The sequence below is a fragment of the Solanum stenotomum genome, chromosome 6, assembly GCF_019186545.1.
Source record: "Solanum stenotomum isolate F172 chromosome 6, ASM1918654v1, whole genome shotgun sequence".
Classification (NCBI taxonomy): domain Eukaryota; kingdom Viridiplantae; phylum Streptophyta; class Magnoliopsida; order Solanales; family Solanaceae; genus Solanum; species Solanum stenotomum.
Window position 1 is genome coordinate 19,434,935 of NC_064287.1, and position 27,049 is coordinate 19,461,983.

Sequence of the window (27,049 nt, forward strand, 5' to 3'; positions counted from 1 at the left end):
TAATAATTAATCAATGGTGTATCGACAAGCGACTCTTGCTTATCATTTGAGGGTGTTACAACTCTATCCCCCATAAAGAAATTTTGTCTCGAAATTTACGTTATGCTAGTCCCCCAACATGTGCGGATACTGGTCCTCATGTTTTCTTCTCTCTCCTAGGTTGCTTCTTTTCTAGAATGGTTCCTCCAAAGTACCTTTACTAAATGGATTCTCTTGTTTCTAAGTTACTTTACTTCTCGAGTTTCAATTCGTATAGGTTCTTCATTATAAATAAAGTCAGGATTAAACTAAATAGATTCAACTGGCAGAACATGTGATGGATCAGAACCATATCTTCTGAGCATAGATACATGAAAGCCATTGTGGATCTTGTCTAACTCCGGTGGCAAAGCTAAATATATGCAACTGGTCCAACCCTTTCAAGTATCTCATAAGGTCCAATAAATCGGGGACTAAGTTTTTCTTTTTAATCAAATCTCATAATCTTTTTCCATGGAGACGCCTTTAAGAATTCTTTATCTCCAACTTCATATTCAATGTCACGCCATCTAAGATCAGCGTACCACTTTTGGCTATCCGAAGAAATCTTTAGACGATCCTTGATAATTTTTACCTTGTCCTCTGTTTGTTCCATAATTTCAGGACCAACAAGCTTTCTTTCACCAACTTCACTCCAACAAAGAGGGGTCCGACATTTCCTTTCGTACAAGGCTTCATAAGGAGGCATTCCAATACTCAATTGGTAATTGTTATTGTAAGCATATTCTATCAAAGCCAAGTGTTTGTCCCAACTACCCTCAAACTCCATAATGCAAGCTCGAAGCATATCCTCCAAAATTTGAATCACTCTTTCCGACTGGCCATTTATATGAGGATGGAACGAAGTGCTAAATTTCAAGTTAGTACCCAAAGCTTCCTGCAAGCTGCCCTATAATCTATATGTAAACCTTGGGTCTCGTTCAGGTAAAATAGACACAAGGTATCCTATGTAGTCTTACAATCTCATTGATGTACAATTCGACTAAATGCTCAAGTGAGTAATCCAACATGATTGCTAAGAAGTGAGCATTGTTGGTTAGCCTGTACACAATCACCCATATTGCATCATGATTCCTTTGAGTATGAGAAAGTCCACAAACAAAGTCCATAGTTATTCTCTCCCATTTCCATTCCGGTATCGACAGGGGTGGTAGTAAACCAACTAGGACTTGACGCTCTGCCTTTACTTATTGACAAACTAAACATTATCGAAAGGATACTACCACTTAAACAAGAAGTCTAATTAAATGCTTGCGACATTTAAAAGAGATTAACTATGGCAATATTGATTATAATTTAGTAGAGGGATTAGGTTCATAAAAAAAAATAGTTAAGGCAGTGCATCCTTCCCATTTAAACATTTATTTGATGTCAAATTGATGTTGCGCAGATTTTAACTTATGGTGGAAAAACCCTTCCAAAATAATATAAACCAATAACTCACAAGATCTTTACGCATATATTATCCTCACAGTGCGAAAATGATATAAAAAGAATATTACCAACTTTTGAGTACCCAAATTAGGTGATTCATGCTTCGCACAACCAATCAAAACAAGTGGAAAATTTAATATATTACAAGACTTGGGCTTACACAACCCAAAAGAACAAAACATATAGCCAAACATATATTACAACCCATGGTGATATGATCAAATTAGCCCTCAAAATGTCATGTAAATATACAACACATAGATCATGTATAAGTCCCATGGTTTATATAAAATATAGATGCCTATATGCAAATGTGTTCTTCCTTAAGGCTCTCAAAATCTCCATCTCCAATGGCCAGTTTCATGCCTCCTCTCGATCATTCCCTACGATATAAACTACTATCGCTAAGCATATAGCTTAGTGGTGTAAGAACTATAGCTTCGGATACGTCAGATTCACCAAGCTACCTTTCTCAAGTCATAGGCAGCATAATTGAAACATAACAACAAATCGAGTAAACAATATATAAAGAGTATCAAGTTTGATATTTAAAGATCCAAATGTCAAGAACGCTCATAGCACCATTTTCCAACAGATTCAATAACAAAGCTCGCCCAATATATACATCAAGTCGTCACACCAAGCACAAGCAGGTATCAAGAAGGGAAAACTCCTGGTATCAAGAAGGGTCAAAGCCCAAAAATCAAGAGAACCAAGAACCATATTAAAAATGGATTTCTAGTTCGTACTTAAAATGAACAACTTCCATTCTCAAGACGGAGTAAAAATCCAGAGTCAATATGGCAAATGATCTGAATAAAGAAACATGTCAATAGTGACAAAGTCACAGCCACAAGAAGGACATGGTCCCAACAAGAATACCAAGTGATCAAACAATCCGTACAAGTGGGTGAGTTACACGAGCGTCTTTAATGTATTAAAGGATACCAACACGACAATGCAAAGTGACATGGGGTAACCAAGGTACCAAGAAAAACTTTCAGATATACCAGCAGGTAAAATGTCTACAACTACAAGTTTATACACAAACCTTAGTTCTTAGCTTAGAAACAGTCCAACACAACTTCAAGAGTTCAAACTGTAGACCAACCAACAAATAAAGGTCCTCAACTTATTCATGAGTATATACAACCCTAAAATAAAATTGAATAACTTCTTTAAACTCTAGTAGCTCAATAATGTTAATGTAAAACATGATTATCATCACAAGTAAGCTTAGCTTGTACAAATACGACTATCCTCCCGAAACAGTAATTCTGGCCATCCTAGTACCTCATGTCGCAACTTAGATTTGAAAAGGAAAAAGGTAAAAAAATGTATTGTATATCCTTCATGAGATATGTAGGTACATCTTGTAAGGTTACAAACAATCAATAATCACCGCAAAATAAATTTTGTACAAAAATATATCATCGATACTTTAACAGTTGTTCATACAGGATTTCAAAATCCGAAATTCGGAAAGAACTTGTATCTCGAATTCCAGAAAAAGGACCATGATTTTCTTGAAATTTTGTGAGTAATATGGTTAGAGGAAGTTCTACAGGTTTCTTAGAGTTAAAGGACACAAATTCTTATAGAGGAGGTGTGAAATTATATGTTGTAAAAGTGATATTTATCACTTACTAGATACAGCCAAAGTCAAAGGTTGGCTGCCCAAAAGTAAAAGGTGTGCTGCCCAAAAGTATACATCTCTACCAATATGTATATACCTCACCTCCCTTTCATGTTATAGATAATTCCAACTAGAATATTACACAAACACCCCAATACAATCCATTGAATTATGATCACAATTTATGTAAAGCAAGTTTGCAAATATCACAACATTTCAAGTTCCCAATATGAGAGTAAAACATACAATAGTAATTAAGCAATGGTGTATCGACAAGCGTCTCTTGCTTATCATTTAAGGGTGTTACAACTCTCTCCCCCATAAAGAAATTTTGTCTAAAAATTTAAGTTATGCTAGTCCTGCAACAACTGCGGATACTGGGTCCTCATGTCTTCTTCTCTCTCCTAGGTTGCTTTTTTTCTAGAATGGTTCCTCCAAAGTACCTTTACTAAATGGATTCTCTTGTTTCTAAGTTACTTTACTTCTCGAGCTTCAATTCGGATAGGTTCTTCATTATAAGTAAAGTCAGGATTAAACTAAATAGATTCAACTGGCAGAACATGTGATGGACCAGAACCGTATCTTCTGAGCATAGAAACATGAAAGCCATTGTGGATCTTGTCTAACTCCGGTGGCAAACCTAATTTATATGCAACTGGTCCTACCCTTTCAAGTATCTCATAAGGTCCAATAAATCGGGGACTAAGTTTTTCTTTTTAATCAAATCTCATAATCTTTTTCCATGGAGACGCCTTTAAGAATACATTACGCCAACATCATATTCAATGTCACAACATATAAGATCAGCGTACCACTTATGTCTATCCGAAGAAATCTTTAGACGATCCTTGATAAGTTTTACCTTGTCCTCTGTTTGTTCCATAATTTCAGGACCAACAAGCGTTTTTTCACCAACTTCACTCCAACAAAGAGGTGTCCGACATTTCCTTCCGTACAAGGCTTCATAGGGAGACATTCCAATACTCAATTGGTAACTGTTATTCTACGCAAATTCGTTCAAAGCCAAGTGTTTGTCCCAACTACCCTAAAACTCCATAATGCAAGCTCGAAGCATATCCTCCAAAATTTGAATCACTCTTTCCGACTGGCCATCTATCTGAGGATGGAACGAAGTGCTAAATTTCAACTTAGTACCCAAAGCTTCCTGCAAGCTGCCCCAAAATCTATATGTAAACCTTGGATCTCGTTCAGATAAAATAGACACAAGGTATACTATGTAGTCTTACAATCTCATATGTACAATTCGGCTAAATGCTCAAGTGAGTAATCCAAAATGATTGCTAAGATGTGAGCATTGTTGGTTAGCTTGTACACAATCACCCATATTGCATCATGATTCCTTTGAGTACGAGAAAGTCCACAAACAAAGTCCATAGTTATTCTCTCCCATTTCCATTCCGGTATCGACAAGGGTTGTAGTAAACCAACTGGGACTTGATGCTCTGCCTTTACTTATTGACAAACTAAACATTATCGAAAGGATACTACCACTAAAACAAGAAATCTAATTAAATGCTTGCGACATTTAAAAGAGATTAACTGTGGGAATATTGATAATAATTTAGTAGAGGGATTAGGTTCATAAAGAAAAAAAAATTGTTAAAGCAGTGCATCCTGCCTATTTAAACATTTATTTGATGTCAAATTGATATCGCGTAGATTTTAACTTATGGTGGAAAAACCCTTCCAAAATCATATAAGCCAATAACTCACAAGATCTTTATGCATATATTATCCTCACACTGCAAAAATGATATAAAATGAATATTATCAACTTCCAAGTACCCAAATTAGGTGGTTCATGCTTCGCACAACCAATCAAAACAAGTGAAAATTTAATATATTACAAGACTTGGGCTTACACAACCCAAAACAACAAAATATAGTGCCAAACATATATTACAACCCATGGTGACATGATCAAATTAGCTCTCAAAATGTCATGTAAATATACAACACATTGATCATGTATAAGTCCCATGGTTTATAAAAAACATAGATGCCTATATGCAAATGTGATCTTCCTTAAGGCTCTCAAAATCTCCATCTCCATTGGCCAGTTTCATGCCTCCTCTCGATCATTCCTTACGATAGAAACAACTATCGCTAAGCATATAGCTTAGTGGTGTAAAAACTATAGCTTCGGATCCCTTAGATTCACCAAGCTACCTTTCTCAAGTCATAGGCAGCACAATTGAAACATAACAACAAATCAAGTAAACAATATATAAAGAGTATCAAGTGTGATATTTAAAGATCCAAATGTCAAGAACGCTAATCACACAATTTTCTAACAGATTCAATGACAGGGCTCACCCAATATATACATCAAGTCGTCACACAAAGCACAAGCAGGTATCAAGAAGGGACGACGCCCGGTATCAAGAAGGGTCAAAGCCTAATAATCAAGAGAACCAAGAACCATATCAAAAATGGATTTCTAGTTCGTACTTAAAATGAACAACTTCCATTCTTAAGACGGAGTAAAAATCCAGAGTCAATATAGCAAATGATCCGAATAAAAAAGGATTTCAATACTGACATAGTCACAGCCACAAGAAGGACAAGGTCCCAACAAGAGTACCAAGTGATCAAACAATTTGTACAAATGGGCGAGTTACACGAGCGTTTTTAATGCCTTAAAGGATACCAACACGACAATGCAAAGTGACAAGGGGTAACCAAAGAACCAAGATAAACTTTCAGATATAACAGCAAGTAAAAAGTCTACAACTACAAGTTTATACACAAACCTTAGTTCTTAGCTTAGAAACAGTCCAACACAACTTCAAGAGTTCAAACCGTAGACCAACTAACAAATAAAGGTCCTCTACTTGTTCATGAGTATATACAACCTTAAAATATAATTGAATAACTTCTTTAATCCCTAGTAGCTCAATAATTTTAATGTAAAACATGATTATCATAAGCTTAGCCTGTACAAATACGACTATGCTCCCGAAACAATAATTCTGGCCAGCCTGGTACCTCATGTCGCACCTTAGATTAAAAAAGGAAAATGGTAAAAAAATGGAATGTATATCCTTCATGAAATATGTAGGTACATCTTGTAAGGTTACAAACAATCAAGAATCACCGCAAAATAAATTTTGTACAAAATTATATCATCGATACACTAACAGTTGTTCATACAGGATTTCAAAATCCGAAATCTGGAAAGAACTTGTATCTCGAATTCCAGCAAAAAGGACCAATATTTTCTTGAAATTTTGTGAGTAATATGGCTAGAGGAAGTTCTACAGATTTCTTAGAGTTAAAGGACCAGAATTCTTATAGAGGAGGTGTGAAATTATATGTTGTAAAAGTGATATTTATCACTTACTAGATACAGCCAAAGTCAAAGGTTGGCTGCCCAAAAGTAAAAGGTGTGCTGCCCAAAAGTATACATCTCTACCAATATGTATATACCTCACCTCCCTTTCAAGTTATAGATAATTCCAACTAGAATATTACACGAATACCCCAATACAATCCATTGAATTACGATCACAATATATGTAAAGCAAGTTAGCAAATATCATAACATTTCAAGTTCCCAATATGAGAGTAAAAAATACAATAGTAATTAAGCAATGGTGTATCGACAAGTGACTCTTGCTTATCATTTGAGGGTGTTACAACTCTCTCCCCCATAAAGAAATTTTTTCTCAAAATTTACGTTATGCTAGTCCCGCAACAAGTGCGGATACTTGGTCCTCATCTCTTCTTTTCTCTCCTAGGTTGCTTCTTTTGTAGAATGGTTCCTCCAAAGTACCTTTACTAAATGGATTCTCTTGTTTCTAAGTTACTTTACTTCTCGAGCTTCAATTCGGATAGGTTCTTCATTAAAATTAATGTCAGGATTAAACTAAATAGATTCAACTGGCAGAACATGTGATGGATCAGAACCATATCTTCTGAGCATAGAAACATGAAAGATATTGTGGATCTTGTTTAACTCCGGTGGCGAAGCTAATTTATATGCAACTGGTCCAACCCTTTCAAGTATCTCATAAGGTCCAATAATTCGGGGACTAAGTTCTACTTTTTGATCAAATCTCATAATATTTTTCCGTGGAGACTCCTTTAAGAATACTTTATCTCCAACTTCATATTCAATGTCACTCCATCTAAGATCAGCGTACCACTTTTGTCTATCCGAAGAAATCTTTAGACGATCCTTGATAATTTTTACCTTGTCCTCTGTTTGTTCCATAATTTCAGGACCAACAAGCTTTCTTTCACCAACTTCACTCCAACAAAGAGGGGTCCGACATTTCCTTCCGTACAAGGCTTAATAGGGAGGCTTTCCAATACTCAATTGGTAACTTTTATTGTAAGCAAATTCTACAAAGCCAAGTGTTTGTCCCAACTACCCTAAAACTCCATAATGCAAGCTCGAAGCATATCCTCCAAAATTTGAATCACTCTTTCCGACTGGCCATCTATCTGAGCATGGAACGAAGTGCTAAATTTCAACTTAGTACCCAAAGCTTCCTGCAAGCTACCCCAAAATCTATACGTAAACCTTGGGTCTTGTTCAGATAAAATAGACACAAGGTATCCTATGTAGTCTTACAATCTCATTGATGTACAATTCGGCTAAATGCTCAAGTGAGTAATCCAACATGATTGCTAAGAAGTGAGCATTGTTGGTTAGCCTGTACACAATCACCCATATTGCATCATGATTCCTTTGAGTACGAGAAAGTCCAGAAACAAAGTCCATAGTTATTCTCTCCCATTTTCATTATGGTATCGACAAGGGTTGTAGTAAATCAACTGGGACTTGATGTTATGCCTTTACTTGTTAACAAACTAAACATTTTCGAAAGGATACTACCACTTAAACAAGAAATCTATAAATGTTTGCGACATTTAAAATAGATTAACTATGGCCATATTGATTATAATTTAGTAGAGGGATTAGATTCAGAAAGAATAAAAGAAATATTTAAGGATGTGCATCCTGCCCATTTGAACATTTATTTGATGTCAAATTGATATTGCGCAGAATTTTAACCTATGGTGGAAAAACGGTTCCAAAATAATATAAGCCATTAACTCACAAGATATTTATGCATTTATTATCCTCACACTGCAAAAATAATATAAAAAGAATATTATCAACTTCCTAGTACCCAAATTAGGTTGTTCATGCTTAACACAACCATTCAAAACAAGTGGTAAATTTAATATATTACAAGACTTGGGCTTACACACCACAAAAGAACAAAACATATAGCCAAACTTATATTACAACCCATGGTGACATGATCAAATTATCCGTCAAAATCTCATGTAAATATACAACACATAGATCATGTATAAGTCCCAAGGTTTTTACAAAATATAGATGCCTATATGCAAATGTGATCTTCCTTAAGGCTCTAAAAATCTCCATCTCCAATGGCCAGCTTCATGCATCCTCTCGATCATTCTCTACGATAGAAACTACTATCGCTAAGCATGTAGCCTAGTGGTGTAAAAACTATAGGTTCGGATCCCTCAGATTCACCAAGCTGCAATTCTATTGAAACATAACAACAAATCAAGTAAACAATATATAAAGAGTATCAAGTTTGATGTGTAAAGATCCAAATGTCAAGAACCCTCATAGCACCATTTTCCAAGAGATTCAATAACAAGGCTCGCCCAATATATACATCAAGTCGTCACACCAAGCACAAGCAGGTATAAAGAAGGGCCGACACCCTGTATCAAGTAGGGTCAAAGCCCAATAATCAAGAGAACCAAGAACCATATTAAAAATGGATTTGTAGTTCGTACTTAAAATCGACAACTTCCATTCTTTAGACGGACTAAAAATCCAGAGTCAAGACAGCAAATGATCCGAAACAAGAAGCATGCCAATAGTGACAAAGTCACAGCCACAAGAAGGTCAAGGTCTCAACAAGAGTACCAAGTGGTCAAACAATCCGTACAAGTGGGCGAGTTACACAAGCGTCTTTAATGTCTTAAAGGATACCAACACGACAATGCAAAGTGACAAGGGGTAACCAAGGTACCAAGATAAACTTTCAGATATCCCAGTAGGTAAAAAGAGTACAAGTACAAGTTTATACACAAACCTCAGTGCTTAGCTTAGAAACAGTCCAACACAACTTCAAGAGTTCAAACCGTAGACCAACCAACGTATCAAGGTCCTCAACTGTTTCATGAGTATATACAACCTTAAAATAAAATTGAATAACTTATTTAATCCCTAGTAGCTCAATAATGTTAATGTAAAATAGGATTATTATCACAAGTAAGCTTAGCCTGTACAAATACGACTATGCTCCCAAAATAGTAATTTTGGCCAGCCTAGTACCTCATGTCGGAACTTAGATTTGAAAAGGTAAACGGCGAAAGTGGACTGTATATCCTTCATGAAAGATGTAGGTACATCTCTTAAGGTTGCAAACAATCGAAATCACCGCAAAATATATTTTGTACAAAAAGATATCATCGATACACTAACAGTTGTTCATACTGGATTTCTAAATCCAAAATCCGTAAATAACTTGTCATATGTTTTGTCCCATATTTTGAATCCATAACAGGTAAATTAGAGTTGTACAAAACATAAGAGTTGTAGGTATATGAATTATCTTTCCAAATCATTTTATTCACCGAAAGAGTAGTTCTATAGAACGAGATATTCTGAAAGTAATAAACACTACTCAGCTCAAAAAACAGATTTCGACAACTCCCCAAAGAGAAGAGTATATCTCAAATCCCAGCCAAAAGGACCAACATTTTCTTGAAATTTGGTGAGTAATATGGTTAGAGGAATTTCTCCAAGTTTCTTAGAGTTAAAGAACACGAATTCTTATAGAGGAGGTGTGAAATTATATGTTATAAAAGTGATATTTATCTCTTACTAGATAGAGCCAAATTCAAAAGCAGGCTGCCCAAAAGTATAAATATATACAAATATGTATATACCTCACCTCCTTTTCAGATTATAGATAATTTCAACTAGAATATTACGCAAATACCCCAATACAATCCAGTAAAATACGATCACAATTTATGTTACGGAAGTTTGCAAATATCACAACACTTTCAAGTTCCCAATGTGAGAGTAAAACATATGGTAGTAATTAAGCAATGGTGTATCGACAAGCGACTCTTGGTTAGCATTTCGGGGTGTTACAACTGTCTCCCCTTTAAAGAAATTTCATCTCGAAATTTACCTTACGCTAGTCCCAGAACAAGTGCGGATATTGGGTCCTCATGTCTTCTTTTGTCTCATAGGTAGCTTCTTTTCCAGAATGGTTCCTCCAAAGTACCTTCACTAAGTGGATTCTCTTGTTTCTAAGTTGCTTTACTTCTCGAGGTTCAATTCGGATAGGTTCTTCATTAAAAGTCAAGTCAGGATTAAACTAAATAAATTCAACTGGTAGAACATGCAATGGATCAGAACCATATCTTCTGAGCATAGAAACATGAAAGACATTGTGGATCTTGTCTAACTCCGGTGTCAAAGCAAATTTATATGCAACTGGTCCAACCCTTTCAAGTATCTCATAGGTTTCAATAAATCGGGGGCTAAGTTTTCCTTTTTGGCCAAATCTCATAATTTTTTTCCATGGAGACACCTTTAAGAATACTTTATCTTCAACTTGATATTCAATGTCACGCCTTCTAAGATCAGCGTAAGACTTTCTTCTATTCTAAGAAATCTTAAGACGATCCTTGATAATTTTGTCCTATATCCTTCAGGAAAGGATCAATTCCTTCTCTATTCTCTAACTTCTACTTGGGGTCACTCCTCGGAAAGATTCTTCATTCGAGTTAGCTTCTTTTGCTCCTTCACCCTTGACTGCATTCCCGGAAATACCATTCCCATCCGCTAAACCTGCTCCTTCGAGGAATTCTATCATCCATGGCGAAGATATCGTATAATAAGAAAGGGCTTACTTTTCAGAGTGATCTTTCTCGATTTCGGAACGGAAAGGCTTGGTTGAAGGCAAAAGAGACAGGGGAGGGGGAGTTGGCTGTAATTGAGACAATTCAGATGGACGATATGGATTTTTTTGAGATAGTTAACCACTTTTTTCACCGTGAGAGGGATGAAAAGGAAGCTCGACCGGATTTGACCCGCACCTCCTTTCTTTTTCTTTGTTTAGTGGAGATCTACTCCGATGCCTACTGGAGATAGGCTCCTATCTATGCTAACTATCTTTGTTTGGTTTTACTTATTATGTTTGCATGTATGGCAAAAACCCTAGTTGAAAATGTTTACTACTTATGCTAATATAATAATAAAGCCTTGGATTTTATTTGGATTCCTTACCACCGGGGATTCCCCTATCCTCACTGTAGGAACATAGAGAGCTGGGAATTTCTTGCTAATCAGGTGCTATCATCGTATTATAATGATTATTTCGACGTCAGAGCAGACGGGACTACCAATCCCAGAGTTAATTAAGCGATAGACCGAATTCAAAGATATAGGCCAATCAAAACAAAAGGAAGATGGTGAAAGACCACCACAAAGAGACCCTCGCTCACGCCTTAGTCTTATTCGAAAACAAAAGCGGATGGACCTTCCTCAAGAAAAAAGCCAATATGATTTCGGGGGGCATGTAGGAGGAGAAAGGTTGGGAAACTATAAGGTCTCATAGGAAAAAGACAAAACGTAGGTAGGCTGCCACGCGGAGTGAGGGTAACTAGCCAATTCCCCAAGTGATACATGCAAACAAAGACACTGAGCATAGGAGTAGATCTCCACCAAACAAAGAAAAAGAAGAAACACACTACTTTGCGTCAACAGATCAAATCAACCCACTACTCAACCGCCCACGTGTGTGTCTGAGTCAGTGCTGGCAGTCGCCTTCATTGACTTAGGTTAGTGTGCTTTGCATGCTTTTCTCGAAGATCATATTGAAGCTCGTCGGTCAAGAAGTTGCATTCCGCTAATCTCACTTTGTTCTAGTGGCTTGGTCCAATTCCAATAGACTTATTGGAGGGTCCCATTGGTGTGAATCCAGTAGGAATTGAACCTATGAATTCGCCAATTATGAGTTGGGCGCTTTAACCATTCAGCCATGGATGCAAAATCAGCGAGTGAAATAGGTTTTGGTATTCCTTCCTCCGTTTTTTGCACAATTTCAAGACCAACAAGCTTTCTTTCACCAACTTCACTCCAACAAAGAGGGGTCCGACATTTCCTTCCGTACAAGGCTTAATAGGGAGGCTTTCCAATACTCAATTGGTAACTGTTATTGTAAGCAAATTCTATCAAAGCCAAGTGTTTGTCCCAACTACCCTAAAACTCCATAATGCAAGCTCGAAGCATATCCTCCAAAATTTGAATCACTCTTTCCGACTGGCCATCTATCTGAGCATGGAACGAAGTGCTAAATTTCAACTTAGTACCCAAAGCTTCCTGCAAGCTACCCCAAAATCTATACGTAAACCTTGGGTCTTGTTCAGATAAAATAGACACAAGGTATCCTATGTAGTCTTACAATCTCATTGATGTACAATTCGGCTAAATGCTCAAGTGAGTAATCCAACATGATTGCTAAGAAGTGAGCATTGTTGGTTAGCCTGTACACAATCACCCATATTGCATCATGATTCCTTTGAGTACGAGAAAGTCCAGAAACAAAGTCCATAGTTATTCTCTCCCATTTTCATTATGGTATCGACAAGGGTTGTAGTAAATCAACTGGGACTTGATGTTATGCCTTTACTTGTTAACAAACTAAACATTTTCGAAAGGATACTACCACTTAAACAAGAAATCTATAAATGTTTGCGACATTTAAAATAGATTAACTATGGCAATATTGATTATAATTTACTAGAGTGATTAGGTTCATAAAAAAAAAGTAGTTAAGGAAGTGCATCGTGCCCATTTAAACATTTATTTGATGTCAAATTGATATTGCGCAGAAATTTAACTTACGGTGGAAAAACCCTTCCAAAATAATATAAGCCAATAACTCACAAGATTTTTATGCATGTATTATCCTCACTCGGCAAAAATGATATAAAAAGAATATTACCAACTTCCGAGTACCCAAACTAGGTGGTTCATGCCTCACACAACCAATCAAAACAAGTGGTAAATTTAATATATTACAAGACTTGGGCTTACACAACCCAAAAGAACAAAACATATTGCCAAACATATATTACAACCCATGGTGACATTGATCAAATTAGTCCTCAAAATATCATTTAAATATACAACACATTGATCATGTATAAATCACATGGTTTATACAAAATATAGATACCTATATGCAAATGTGATCTTCCTTAAGGCTCTCAAAATCTCCATCTCCAATCGCCAGTTTCATGCCTCCTCTCGATCATTCCATACGATAGAAACAACTATCGAAAGCGTATAGCTTAGTGGTGTAAAACCTATAGGTTCGGATCCCTCAGATTCACCAAGCTGCAATTCTCAATTCATAGGGAGCACAATTGAAACATAACAACAAATCAAGTAAACAATATATAAAGAGTATCAAGTTTGATGTGTAAAGATCCAAATGTCAAGAACCCTCATAGCACCATTTTCCAAGAGATTCAATAACAAGGCTCGCCCAATATATACATCAAGTCGTCACACCAAGCACAAGCAGGTATAAAGAAGGGCCGACACCCTGTATCAAGTAGGGTCAAAGCCCAATAATCAAGAGAACCAAGAACCATATTAAAAATGGATTTGTAGTTCGTACTTAAAATGGACAACTTCCATTCTTAAGACAGACTAAAAATCCAAAGTCAAGATAGCAAATGATCTGAAACAAGAAGCATGCCAATAGTGACAAAATCATTGCCACAAGAAGGACAAGGTCGCAACAAGAGTACCTAGTGATCAAGCAATCCGTACAAGTGGGCGAGTTACACAGGCGTCTTCAATGTTATAAAGGATACCAACATGACAATGCAAAGTGACAAGGGGTAACCAAGGTACCAAGATAAACTTTCAGATATACCAGAAGGTAAAAAGAGTACAAGTACAAGTTTTTACACAAACCTCAGTGCTTAGCTTAGAAACAGTCCAAAACAACTTCAAGAGTTGAAACCGTAGACCAACCAACGTATCAAGGTCCTCAACTTGTTAACGAGTATATAAAACCTTAAAATTAAATTAAATAATTTATTTAATCCCTAGTAGCACAATAATGTTAATGTAAAACAGGATTATCATCACAAGTAAGCTTAGCCTGTACAAATACGACTATGCTCCCAAAACAGTAATTCTGGTTAGCCTAGTACCTCATGTCGCAACTTAGATTTGGAAAGAAAAACAACCAAAATGGACTGTATATCCTTCATGAAAGATGTATGTGCATCCCTTAAGGTTTCCAACAATTAAGAATCGCCACAAAATATATTTAGTACAAAAAGATATCATCGATACACTAACAGTTGTTCATACAGGATTTCTAAATTTGAAATTTGGACAGAACTTGTCTTATGTTGCGTCCCATATTTTGAATCCATAACGGTTAAATTAGAGTTGTACATAAACATAAGAGTTGTAGGTATATGAATTATATTTCCAAATCATATTTATTAACCGAAAAAAGAGTTTTATAGAACGAGACATTCTAAAAATGATAAACACTACCCAACTTAGAAACAAATTTCGACTACTCACTAAAGAAAAGGGTGTATCTCGAATTCTAGCCAAAAGGACCAAGATTTTCTTCAAATTTTGTGAGTAATACGGTTAGAGGAAGTTCTAAAGGTTTCTTAAAGTTAAAGGACACGAATTCTTATAAATGAGGTGTGAAATTATATGTCATAAAAGTGATATTTATCACTTACTAGATACAGCCAAAGTCAAAGGTTGGCTGCGCAAAAGTAAAAGGTGTGCTGCCCAAAAGTATACATATATACCAATATGTATTTACCTTACCTCCCTTTCAAGTTATAGATAATTCCAACTAGAATATTATGCAAATACCCCAATACAATCCATTAAATTATGATCCCAATTTATGTTAAGCAAGTTTGCAAATATCACAACTTTTCAAGTTCCCAATATGAGAGTAAAACATACTGTAGTAATTAAGCAATGGTGTATCGATAAGCGACTCTTGGTTAGCATTTCGGGGTCTTACATAGAGACTAGCCCACAACCTCACTACATCCACTCTTTCGAGTTGAATACATAGAATGAATCTTGGGATTCACTCTCTCGAGTAGAACCCATTATGACCCAATAACTACGAGTGCCAACTTATCACTTTGGTTTTACATTTCTTTCTCAAGCAAGCATAAAACACTAAATCATACTGAAATAACATACAACAGAGCAATTAAACCACAACACTAAGTTATACCCATTTCGAAGTAGCACTAAAATTGATAATGACTAACACCAATCAAGCAAAATTCAACAATTAATCACATTGTCAAACACCTAAGGTTGGGGTTTTAGCTAATCATCATAAAAGAAGAAAATTCAGTACGTAATACATGCTCCATTGATGGGTATTGATTTTCAAAGTTCTAAGATGAATAATTATGTGTTTATTACAACACCCAATTGAAATCTCTCATAAAAATGCTAAAAAACAACAAGAATGGTATTTTTTGTTCTCTTTATTTCGTTCCACAATGACTGGATGCCTCTTCTCTCTTACAAACAACAACTGATACCGATCTAAGATGTGGCTTATTGGGGTTGATCGGCGAGGAAAGTCGGGCTTGGCCGACCAGTCGGTGACTCACCGATCATTTTTATCCATCGCCTTCTTTCTTCACATTTTCATCCATCATGCATTGTAACTTTAGGCGGTCTAGATCGGGATCGCCGATCACTTCTGCGATCCATCCTTTATTCCTTTTGCTCGCCAATTTTATTTCATCTTTATCTTGTTCACTGCGTTTGGTGAAACAATCTTGCTTCGCCGATATAGAACACAGTTCACCAAAATTTCTCTCATTCAGGCACAGTGTATTGTAAAATTAGGTGGTGTAGGGGCAATCGACGATTTGCCGAGTGCTCTTAGCGATCATCGAGCTTGCCTTTCTCCCCTTCTTTAGCTTGTTTTGTTCATTTTTTCTTGTTAGTGTCCTTGCTTTGCTCCTCTATCCACATACCTAAAAATTAAGTTTTTCACATCAGTTCATAGCATAAATTAAACGTTTGAGGACACTAAATTCATCAAAACAAAGCCCTAAATGAGTCCAAATCTCGGACTCAATAATACCCACAACTTAAACTTTTACTTGTCCTCAAGTAAAACTCAAGATTAGCAGTTCAAAAAGGATGTCTCAAATTGTGTTGCATAAGACTGAACATGAATGCACACAACAAGGTTCAACTTACTCATGCAATGCTCAATTGTGCACTCAAAGATTCAAATTGTGACTCACTATTATCAAAGATGCTCAAGTTCACAAATTAAAGGTACTCAAATTCTCTCATAGAAAAGATCATTTCATATTCACACAAAGTTCTTCAACAATTTATAGTTCCAGAATCACATACGACTCTCACACTCACAAATATGAACACATGCATGACTTCACCAATAGATTTGCCCTTATTTTCCAATCAACATTCGTTTCAGCTCACTAAATATCACAAAGGTCTTCAAGGCTTGTAACAGGGCTAAGTGTAAAGGTATGGTCATTTAGGTTCAATGGCTTCTACCTTCATGAAGTGTGGTCTGAACATTACTTTCTGTCTTTTCTTTAACATTTTGATCATGCTCATAATCCACCACATGATTCAACTTCATATGAACTATTGGATACCCCCATCTCTTTTTCCACTTCCATTACTTTATTTCACAACTTTTTCATTCTTTTTCTTTGATTTCATCTTTTATTTTCTTTCTTTTTTACATGGAGGGGTTCCAACTTTTTTCAAAACCATTGCTCAAGGGGGACTTTCTCACACTTCTTGATTTTCCCTTATCTTTTCACCATACCCCCAACTTAGTCTTTTGGACTAAGTTGGCTATTCCCAAAAAACCACAATTCACGAAAGTTATGGGTGACTGGATAAAGGGGGATCACAATTGTTCAAGTTTCTTCCAAGAAAATGATAAGGATCAAGAGGGTTCAAGCAAGATTCATACATCTCACAATGTTGGCCACAAAAGAGGTATATTGTCAAATTGTTTCACTGTTCAAAAAAATTTCCTAAGATCATTTCAAGTGCTTGCATCACTTAGTCAACAGGACCAACGGGGCAAGTTCTAGGTGTCATCACACACAATGTTCAAATTAATCTCATCACATAAGGCAGTGGCACCAATATCAAACAATACTTAACACTTTCTAGCTAGTGTGCAATGTTCACCACAAGAGACTCACTCAATAACCAGCTAGTCACAATGAGATGCTAAAAGTTCACGCATTGTCTATGCAACTTCATTGACCTCACCGTAGCCGCACATTCATTTTGTTCAATTAAGAGCACTATTCGAGTCATCGGTATTGATTACATCCGATACTCAAATAATTTCAATAGAACAATAGTCTTAACAACAGACTCCTACCACGCCCCACCAAAATCATCCAACATTGTCCTCAATGTGAGCAAAGAACAAACATTAACAAAAATAAAGATAAAATATTGGCACTCAAACAAACTGAGTAGGGTGAAAATGAATCTTCACTAGGCGGCCGTTTGGCCAAGACTGGCAGCAATTGCTGAATCACCAAGTTGCATGAATCTCGCTAAATTATCCAACATGTAACCACTCCATTTTAGGTCAGAAAGGTGGACAAGAGAACGTCCGCCGAGTAACATTGGCGCATCGCCTAATGGATGTGGAACCTCACCGAAAGATCCAAGACTCTAGTCTATTAGGGATGGTGCAAAAGGGTGGAGAAAGTCGGGCTCGCCTAATCATTTTGGCGCATCGCCGAGTGGTGTATGTATTCCACATAATATTCCAGTGTCTCAGTCCACTGTTGAAGCCAGAAAGTTGATCAACTTCGTGATCCCCAAACCTATTTGCGAATCGCAGAAGGAGTCTTAGCCTCGCAAAATTACCCACACATGCACGTTCAACACATATTATTCAAAGAAACTAACACTTGGGTTGCCTCCCAAGAAGCGTCTTAGTTAACGTCGTGGCATGACGTGAAAATGCTTTCAAGCATCTTCCAAGTATACCACTTCAATCACAAAAATTTCATGGCATTCTCCAAAATACAACTTCAAGCGTTGCCCATTCACCTTGAAGGCAGGGTCCTCTTTACCTTTGACTTCAGTGGCTCCATTTGAGAACACATACGTTACTCTAAATGGGACTGACCATTTTGATTTGAGCTTTCCCGTAAAGAGTCTTAGTCAAGCATTATATAGCAACACCCAATCTCCAACTTGGAACTCCCTCCTAAGTATTTTAGAATCGTGCCACTTCTTCATCTTTTCCTTGTAGAGGGATGAACTTTCATATGCCCTAAACCTGAATTCATCCAATTCGTTTAGTTGATTACTCTTCCTTTTGAAGACTTGACCTAGTCCAGATTCAATGCCTTTAATGCCTATAGTGCTTTGTGCTCCAGTTCAACCGGTAAATGGCAAGATTTCCCAAAAAATAGTTGATATGGAGACATACCAATTGGTGTCTTATAGGCAGTGTGATATTGCCATAGAGCATCATCTAACTTTCAAGACCAATCAGTCCTATTTTCATTCACTGCCTTAGCTAAAATACTTTTGATCTCCCGATTTGAAACCTCCACTTGACCACTCGTTTGAGGATGATATAGCGTTGCTACATTATGTCGCACCCTATATTTGCTTAATCCGGATGCAAAAAGCCTGTTGCAAAATTTGGATCCACCATCACTAATAATAGCTCGAGGGGTGCCAAACCTAGCAAAGATGTAACGCTTTAAGAACTGAACAACACTTTTCCCTTCATTATTTGGTAGTGCCACAACTTCAACTCATTTAGAAACATAATCTACCGCCACCAAAATGTACTCATTACCAAACGAACTCACAAATGGACCCATGAAATCTATTCCTTAAACATCAAATAACTCAACTTCAAGAATAGGCTTGAGAGGCAGCTCATGCCTTCTGGACACCCCACCTTATTTTTGACATTGTATGCATTTCTTAACAAATTCATGAGCATCTTTCTAGAGGATGGGCGGTAGTAACCACTTTGAAGAATTTTAGCAGTTGTACGCACACCGCTATGATGACCACCAACTGGTGAAGCATGACAAGCATGGAGAATTTCATTGAATTCCTCTACAGGTACACATCTCCTAATAATATGGTTTGCACATTCTCTAAATAAGTACGGTTCATCCCAAAAGTATGTCTTGACATCGAACAAGAACTGTTTTTGTTGATAGAAGTTCAGTTCCTCCATTATCAACCCACACAATACATGGTTAGCAAAATCAGCATACCAAGGAGTTTGTTTTAGAGTGACCGTGAATACCTATTCATCAGGAAATGAATCATTTATGTCTACCTCCAGCTCATCCTTTTCCTTGCCTTCTAACATGGATAGATGGTCAGCCACCTGATTTTCACAACCTCTTCTGTCTTTGACTTCAAAGTCAAATTCTTGAAGCAATAGCACCTACCTTATCAATCTTGGCTTTGCATCTTTCTTTTCCATCAAATAACGCAAAGTTGCGTGATCAGTGTGAACAACCACTTTTGTACCTAGAAAGTATGTCGGAAATTTCTCAAAGGCAATATACCATTCATGGTTTATCTTGCGTAGTAAATGGGATGGAATTACTTGTTGTGTTTTTTCCCCAACACGACACATAATGTAGTACCACTTGCATCACACATTATTTCGAAGGGTGTTGACCAATCAAGACTAATGATAACCGGGGTAAAGATCAATTTCTCTTTCAAGCAGTTAAAGGCTACCATACACGCATCACCAAAGTTGAATTTCACTTCCTTCTCCAAAAGTTTGCAAAAGGGGTATGCAATTTTTGAAAAGTCTTTGATGAACCTCCGGTAAAATCAGCATGCCCCAAAAAACTACGAATACCTTTTACCAAAATTGGGGGTGGTAGCTAGTCAATAACTTCGATCTTTGCTATATCAACTTCCAGCTCTTTCTTTGACACTTTGTGACCAAAAACTATACCTTCCCTAACCATGAAGTGGCATTTCTCCCAATTTAGGACCAAATTTTCCTCTTCACATCTCTGGAGGACCTGCCCCAAGTGTGCGAAGCATGCTTCAAAAGTATCACCTACAACTGAGAAGTTATCAATAAAAACTTCCATCGAATCTTCTACCATATCAGCGAAAATAGACAGCATGCAATGTTGAAACATTGCTGGAGCATTACACAACCCAAACGACATCCTTTTTGAAAGCAAAAGTTCCATATGGACAAGTGAAAGTGGTTTTATCTTGGTCTTCCGGAGCAATAGAGATTTGATTATATCCGGAATACCCATCCAAAAAGTAATACCATCCTCTCTTTGAAAGTCGATCAAGCATTTGATCCATAAAAGACATGGGAAAGTGATCTTTTTTGGTCCAAGAGTTTAACTTCTGGTAGTCCATGCATACTCGCCATCTGGTTACCGGTCTCATAGAAACAAGCTCCCCCTTTTTCATTTGGAACTACCATGATGCCTCCCTTTTTTGGTACACATTGTACCGGACTCACACATTTGCTATCCGCAATAGGGTAGATCACACATGTATCCAACCACTTTATTATCTCTTTTTTCACCACCTCTTTCATTGGTGGGTTCAATCTCTTTTGATGTTCAACACTCGGTTTACACTCGCTATCAAGCTGAATTTTACGAGAGCAAATGTCGGGTGAAATTCCCACAATGTCAGCAATAGTCCACCCAATAGCTTTGATGTATCTTCTCAACACTTTAACAAGCAACTTTACTTGCCATTCAAGCAAGTAAGTTGCCATGATTACGAGTAAGGTGTTATTTACCCCCAAGAATGCATATTGAAGATGAGCGGGGAGCACTTTCAACTCAAGCTTTGGTGGTTCCTCCGTTGATGGCTTGGCGGGTGGATTTTCTCAATTTTTTATATCAATATCCAACTTAAATGGATTCTTTAAATATTCCCCCAATCCCGAAAGGGAAGCTACCACCTCATAGTAACCTTGGAATTTGAACTCATCATAGTTTGCAAGCATATCCTCAAGTGACTCACTCATACACATCAAATGGCTCACACTAGCCATTTCTTCATCAATTACATCAATAGTCAAAACCAAATGAATATCTCTTGGGTGCTTCATTGACTTACACACATTAAAAGTGACTTCATCTTCATTCACCCAGAACTTCAATTGTCTGCTTTCAACATCTACTAACGCTCTCCCAATTTCTAAAAATGGTCTTCCCAAAACAATGGGAATTTCAGTATCAATCTCGCAATCAAGGATGACAAATCAGTCGAAAAGATGAATCGGTCAACCTTTACCAATATATCATAGAGTATCCCCAGGGGGTGCTTGATCGATCTGTCTTCCATCAGAAGCCTCATTGTTGTGGATTTCGGTTCACTCAACCCAAGTTGTTTATAGATTGCGATAGGCTTTAGATTTATACTTTCCCCCAAATCATATAAAGCTTTGGCAAATTGGAGCATACCGATAGTGCAAGGAACGGTGAAGGCTCTTGTATCTTCTTTATTTTTAATCATCTCATTAGTCATAATCGCACTACAACTATGAGACACTTCAATTGTTTTGAAGTCCAAGATTCTTTTCTTTGTGACTAACTTCTTCATGAACTTGGCATAACCCAACATTTCCAACAATGCTTCCACTAGTGGGAGATTAATCGATAATGTCTTGAACACTGATAAGAACTTCTTGAACTTTTCATCCTCATTTTTCTTCTTAAGACGTTGGGCAAATGGAGGAGTTATTTTGGGGAGAGTTTGTACCAATTTTGGGATTAAGGTGCTTTTTCCTGCATCTTTTTGTAACTCTTTGACAAAGCTTTATTGGATGGGGATCTCTTTTTCCTCAATACCTTTTTCTTCTTCAGGAGCTTGTGCTTCATCATTACCCTTCATATCACCTATCACTATCTTTCAACTACGAGTAACCACACACAGATTTCTATCACCATCCTTCATCAAAGTTGTTATGTGTACGATTTCGCCTTCCCCCATTACTTTTGGTTCTAATTGTGCTGAAAGTTGACTCAGCTGGCCTTCAAGTAGCTTGATTGCATCAGCATGAGAGTTCACTCTATTGATTAATGAAGAGAAATCGACTTTCATCCCTTTTAACAAATCATTTGAGCCCTCAACTTTGTCAAGGATGCGATACAACAAATCATCCACTCGGAGACTACTTGCACTCCCCTTTGACTTTGGGCTATTACTCGATTGTATGTGATCCTCTTTATGATCATCTTCTCTTTTCCAATGGTCACTTTATTTGGCCCATTCTTGATAGTATCTTCTCCGCTCTTCTTCTTTGTCAGAGTTCCAACCTTGATTCCCACCCCGCTGCAAGTAGCATGGGTGGAAACCCTCCTCAACTCTGTTAAAGTTCCAACCTTGATTCTCCCCTGCTTTAAGAAGCCCGAGGAAGAACCCGCCTCAACTCTAAACATTCCCCTTACTCCTTTGGGTTTGTCTACATTTTCTAACACTTGTTTTTGTAGCAGCTCCATTTGGGATAACATCTTGTTGATGTTCTCATCCCTTTCTCTTTATTTATCAGGCGGTTCTTGAATCTTCCTCAAGTAGAAAGGCGAAACTTGATCTTCTTGAGGGTACCATGCTTGATTTATTGTTGTCATGTCATCAAGAAAAAATGAAGCCACCTCAAACAATTGCAACATTATTCCACCGTGAACCAATTGATCAACTACTCCTTTATTTACCGAGTCAAGACTTAGATAGAAGTATTGTAGCAGCACATTGTTTAGAAGTCCATGAGGCTGGCATTGAAGTAGTAGCTTATTAAACCTCAGCCACGTTTTATAGATGGGTTCACCTTCCAATCGCTTGAAACTTAGAATGTTGTCTCTGAGTTTCATCATCCTTGATGGGGGGAAAGAACCTCACATTGAATGTCATGGTAAGCTCATCCCAAGATATGATGGAATTCTTCAGTAACTCAGCCAGCCATTTGCTAGCTTCACCCGTCAGAGATAATGGAAATAACCTGGGGTGGACTGATTCGTGTGACACATTCTTCAATGAGAACGGACCACAAACATCAATAAAATTCTGCATATGCTCATGCAGGTATTCGTGAGCCAACCTTCTGTAGAGTCCCTTCATTGGGAGGAGATGGAGAGTTGTGCTAATAACATGGAATATAGCATTCCCTTCTGCTGACAGTAGACAAATTGCACTAATTCCACCCAATTAGATTCGGTTATGCACACTATTAAGATCGTCAATGTCACCTTGGTGGCCCACTTGGCTACCGTTTATCTCTGCCTCACTCATTTCCTCTTCTGTTCAACACAACCAAAACAAACATAAAACAAATCAAATCAATTCAACTACAGCAAACAAAATCACAAATTAAACTTCGATAAGATAATTCTAAACAACACCACTTTCTGGCAGCGGCACCATTTTAAATAATGTATCAACTACAACTCATTAGATAATAGGAGTAGACGATCGTTAAGCAGTGTAAACCCAACAAGAGAGTTGGAGTCGATCCCACATGGAGTAGTTCTATTTTAAATTCAAGTATGAAGTTAGACTAGTGATTTCTGCAACTGAAGGAATAAAAATTGTCAGAAACTTTTAATAAAATTAGAAAGGTGACATCACTATCAGTGTAAAGGGTTTTAGATCAGAAAGCAACGTCCATAATAAATTAAAAGTAATCAAATAGGAGAACGATCCATGGGGGATTGACCGACCAATTGCTATACTCAACTCAATGGGTGTAAATTGATAACCAACAATACTAACTTTTCGTGGGTAAAATGAACTTTAGATTAGGTACTTTTCTCTCGAACAACTATCTCGTTTCAATTGAGTTCTCTCGAATCTTAATGTGCTAAATGTGGAGACCAGCCCACAACCTCACTACATCCACTCTTTCAAGTTGAATACATAGAATGAATCTTGGGATTCACTCTCTTGAGCTGAACCCACCACAACCCATTAATTACGACTACCAACTTATCACCTTGGCTTTACATTTCTTTATCAAGCAAGCATAAAACACTAAATCATACTGAAATAACATACAAAAGAGCAATTAAACCATAACAATAAGTAAGACCCACTTCGAAGTATCACTAAAATTAATAATGACTAACACCCATCGAGCGAAATTCAGCAATTAATCACATTATCAAATCCCCAAGATTGGGGTTTCTGGTAATCATCATAAAAAAAGAAAATGCAGTACCTAATACATGCTCCATAGATGGGTATTAATTTTCAAAGTTGTAAGACGAATAAATATTTTGTTATTACAACACCCAATTGAAATCTCTCACCAAAAATGCTAAAAATCAACAAGAATAGTGTTTTTGTTCTCTCTATTTCGTTCCACAATGACTGGATGCCTTCTCTCTCTTCCAAACATCAAATTATATTGATTTGAGATGTGGCTTTTTGGGGTTGATCGGTGAGGAAAGTCTGGCTTCGCCGACCAGTCTGCGACTCGCCAATCATTTTTGTCCATCACCTTCTTTCTTCACGTTTTCATCCATCACGCACTGTAACTTTAGGGGGTCTAGATCATGATCGCCAATCACTTCCGCGATCCACCCTTTAGTCCTTTGGCTCACCAATTCAATTTCATCTTTGTCTCATTTAGTGCATTCGGCGGTACAATCTTGCTTCACTGATCAATTTAGCGATTCGCTGATATAGAACATAGTTCGCCCAAATTTCTTTCGTTTCACGCACAGTGTACTATAAAATTAGGTGGTATGGGGCAACTCGGCAATTCGCCGAGTGCTCTTGGCGATCATTGGGATTGTCTTTCTCCCCTTCTTCAGCTTGTTTTGTTCCTTTTTGCATGTTAGTGTCCTTGCTTTGCTCCTCTAGCCACATACCTAAACATTAAGGTTTTCACATCAGTTCATAGAATAAATTTAACGTTTGAGGACACTAAATTCATCAAAACAAGCCCTAAATGAGTCTAAATCTCTGACTCATCATTCACCCTTTCCTGAAATGATTAAAGTCAGACTATTACATAGCAGCAAATCCTTAATAAAATCTATGTTGTTTAATCTTTTTCTCACTGATTATCCCCTTGGTAAGGCAAGTAGGAACGAGGCGAGTTCTAACATTGTACACCTATAGAAAGACTTCTAAACGAAAAGACTAACAATACATGCATAAACACTATTCAAGAATTACTTAGTTATTATGCATATGTTGTTCATTACTCATGGTTTCCACAACCCTAGTTGTGGATTAAGCTACTCATGCTTGAGAGTTCACAATTCATAATTAGGTTAAAGAAATCATGAACTTAAATTAGAATAGATGAAAACCGAAATTTTGAATTGAAATTCAAAGTGAAAATTTCATTAACCAACTTCTGGAAATTAAATTGATAAGAATTTGCAAAAAAATTCCAAAAGAACAAAACAGAAGTCTACAATAATGTCTAACTCCCAAAAACATAAATAACAACTAATATTTATAGTACACAAATCCTGAACCAAGTAGGAAACAAAATAAGGAAATAACTGCTCAAACGCAGTTTCAATTGACGACACGACCTATGGACCATGGGTCAACATACGGTCTGTGGTCTCCCTCTACTGATCAACACTTGAAAATTATTTCAGGGGCTTCAGACGATGGTTGGACCTACGATCCGTCATTTTCCTCTATGGTTCAAGTACTGGAATGTCAACTTTCTGATCTCAAACGACGGACATGGAGGACAATCCATCATTCGATCTACGGGTCGTCGATGGTCTCTGTGATTCCACACTTGGTCGGACTTCCTTGAACTCTCATCTACGCTGCATCACCTACGACCCTTCAAAGGACTTACGATCTGTGGTTGGCTCCGTCACTGGCCACTTCTGCAATTTTCAGCTCTTATCTCAATCCACCACATCCAAACCTATTTCCTGCAAGAATTACACACAAAACCATCATATCTAATATCAAAGTGCTCAAGAATCACAGAAAACTCCAAGTGAAATGCATCAAAAATACCGTAAAATCATGGTATATCATCTATAGGAGATAAAGCACAAATATGGTTCATCGACCACAATCTTCTTCAACTTCTCAAAGAAGAATGTCCAATATGAATCATTCTCATTGTCCATTAAATAAAACGCAATCGGATAAACATGATTCTCCGTATCTTGTAAAATAACGGTCAACAGCACGCCCTCATATTTACCAGGTATATGAGTGCCATCAATCTCAATTACCTTTCTCAAGTGAGGGAATCCTCTCATGCAAGAACCGAAGGCTAAGGAGTAATACATAAAGCTATGGCTATCCATATTTACCATGATACTATAGCTATAACCAACATTAAGAGTCTCAATAATGTAGGAAAAAGGCGGTAAGCATGAATATATGCTATTCGTTGTCCCTTATTTCCTAGGCAATGACACCTCCCTTCCAACATTTTCAATAGCTTGTACTACAACGAAAAGAACTAAACATAGCCCTATGAATCACTTTCACATTTGGACCTTTTCCATAACTATACATATTCACACAAAGCGAAGAAATGAGTTTGACCAAGATTTTTTTATGGCTATTGATGGCATGTTCAACACCATAACTATGCTCACCAATGTACTTATAGATACAAAATCGGTCGAAACACTTATATTTCCTCGCCTGCAACATCCACATACAGTTGTGAGATACACATTTCAACTTTAAGTTTTTAGTATAACTCGTCACAGTAGCAAAATCAAAAGATTTCTTCACCGCCGTTTTCACTAATGATAATTGCAGCTAATTCTTGCTATTGGTATGTTTAATTTATGTATAAATTAGGTTAATCA

The 27,049-nt window shown here is 37.1% G+C and overlaps 2 protein-coding genes across 2 annotated transcripts; both read right to left on the reverse strand.

Annotated features, from left to right (window-relative positions):
• Positions 1 to 466: 466 nt before the first annotated feature.
• Positions 467 to 808, reverse strand: LOC125868534 (uncharacterized). Its single transcript, XM_049549158.1, has one exon. It carries the CDS (start codon positions 806 to 808, stop codon positions 467 to 469), a length of 342 nt encoding a protein of 113 aa, XP_049405115.1.
• A 20,315-nt stretch (positions 809 to 21,123) lies between these two features.
• On the reverse strand, positions 21,124 to 22,133 carry LOC125868535 (uncharacterized). Its single transcript, XM_049549159.1, has 3 exons — positions 22,091 to 22,133; positions 21,534 to 22,027; positions 21,124 to 21,480 (listed from the first exon to the last, which is right to left on the reverse strand). Exons 1-3 carry the CDS (start codon positions 22,131 to 22,133, stop codon positions 21,124 to 21,126), a joined length of 894 nt encoding a protein of 297 aa, XP_049405116.1.
• Positions 22,134 to 27,049: the final 4,916 nt, after the last annotated feature.

Bases quoted from the DNA above. Each gene is read 5' to 3' on its own strand.
- LOC125868535 (XM_049549159.1), bottom strand. From the start codon at position 22,133: ATGAAGGGTAATGATGAAGCACAAGCTCCTGAAGAAGAAAAAG. The intron at 22,028-22,090 runs GTATTGAGGAAA...AAAAAGATGCAG, and splicing joins AGCTCCTGAAGAAGAAAAAG to GAAAAAGCACCTTAATCCCA. The intron at 21,481-21,533 runs GTAAAGGTTGAC...CTTGATTGCGAG, and splicing joins GGATACTCTATGATATATTG to ATTGATACTGAAATTCCCAT.
- LOC125868534 (XM_049549158.1), bottom strand. From the start codon at position 808: ATGGAGTTTGAGGGTAGTTGGGACAAACACTTGGCTTTGATAGAATAT.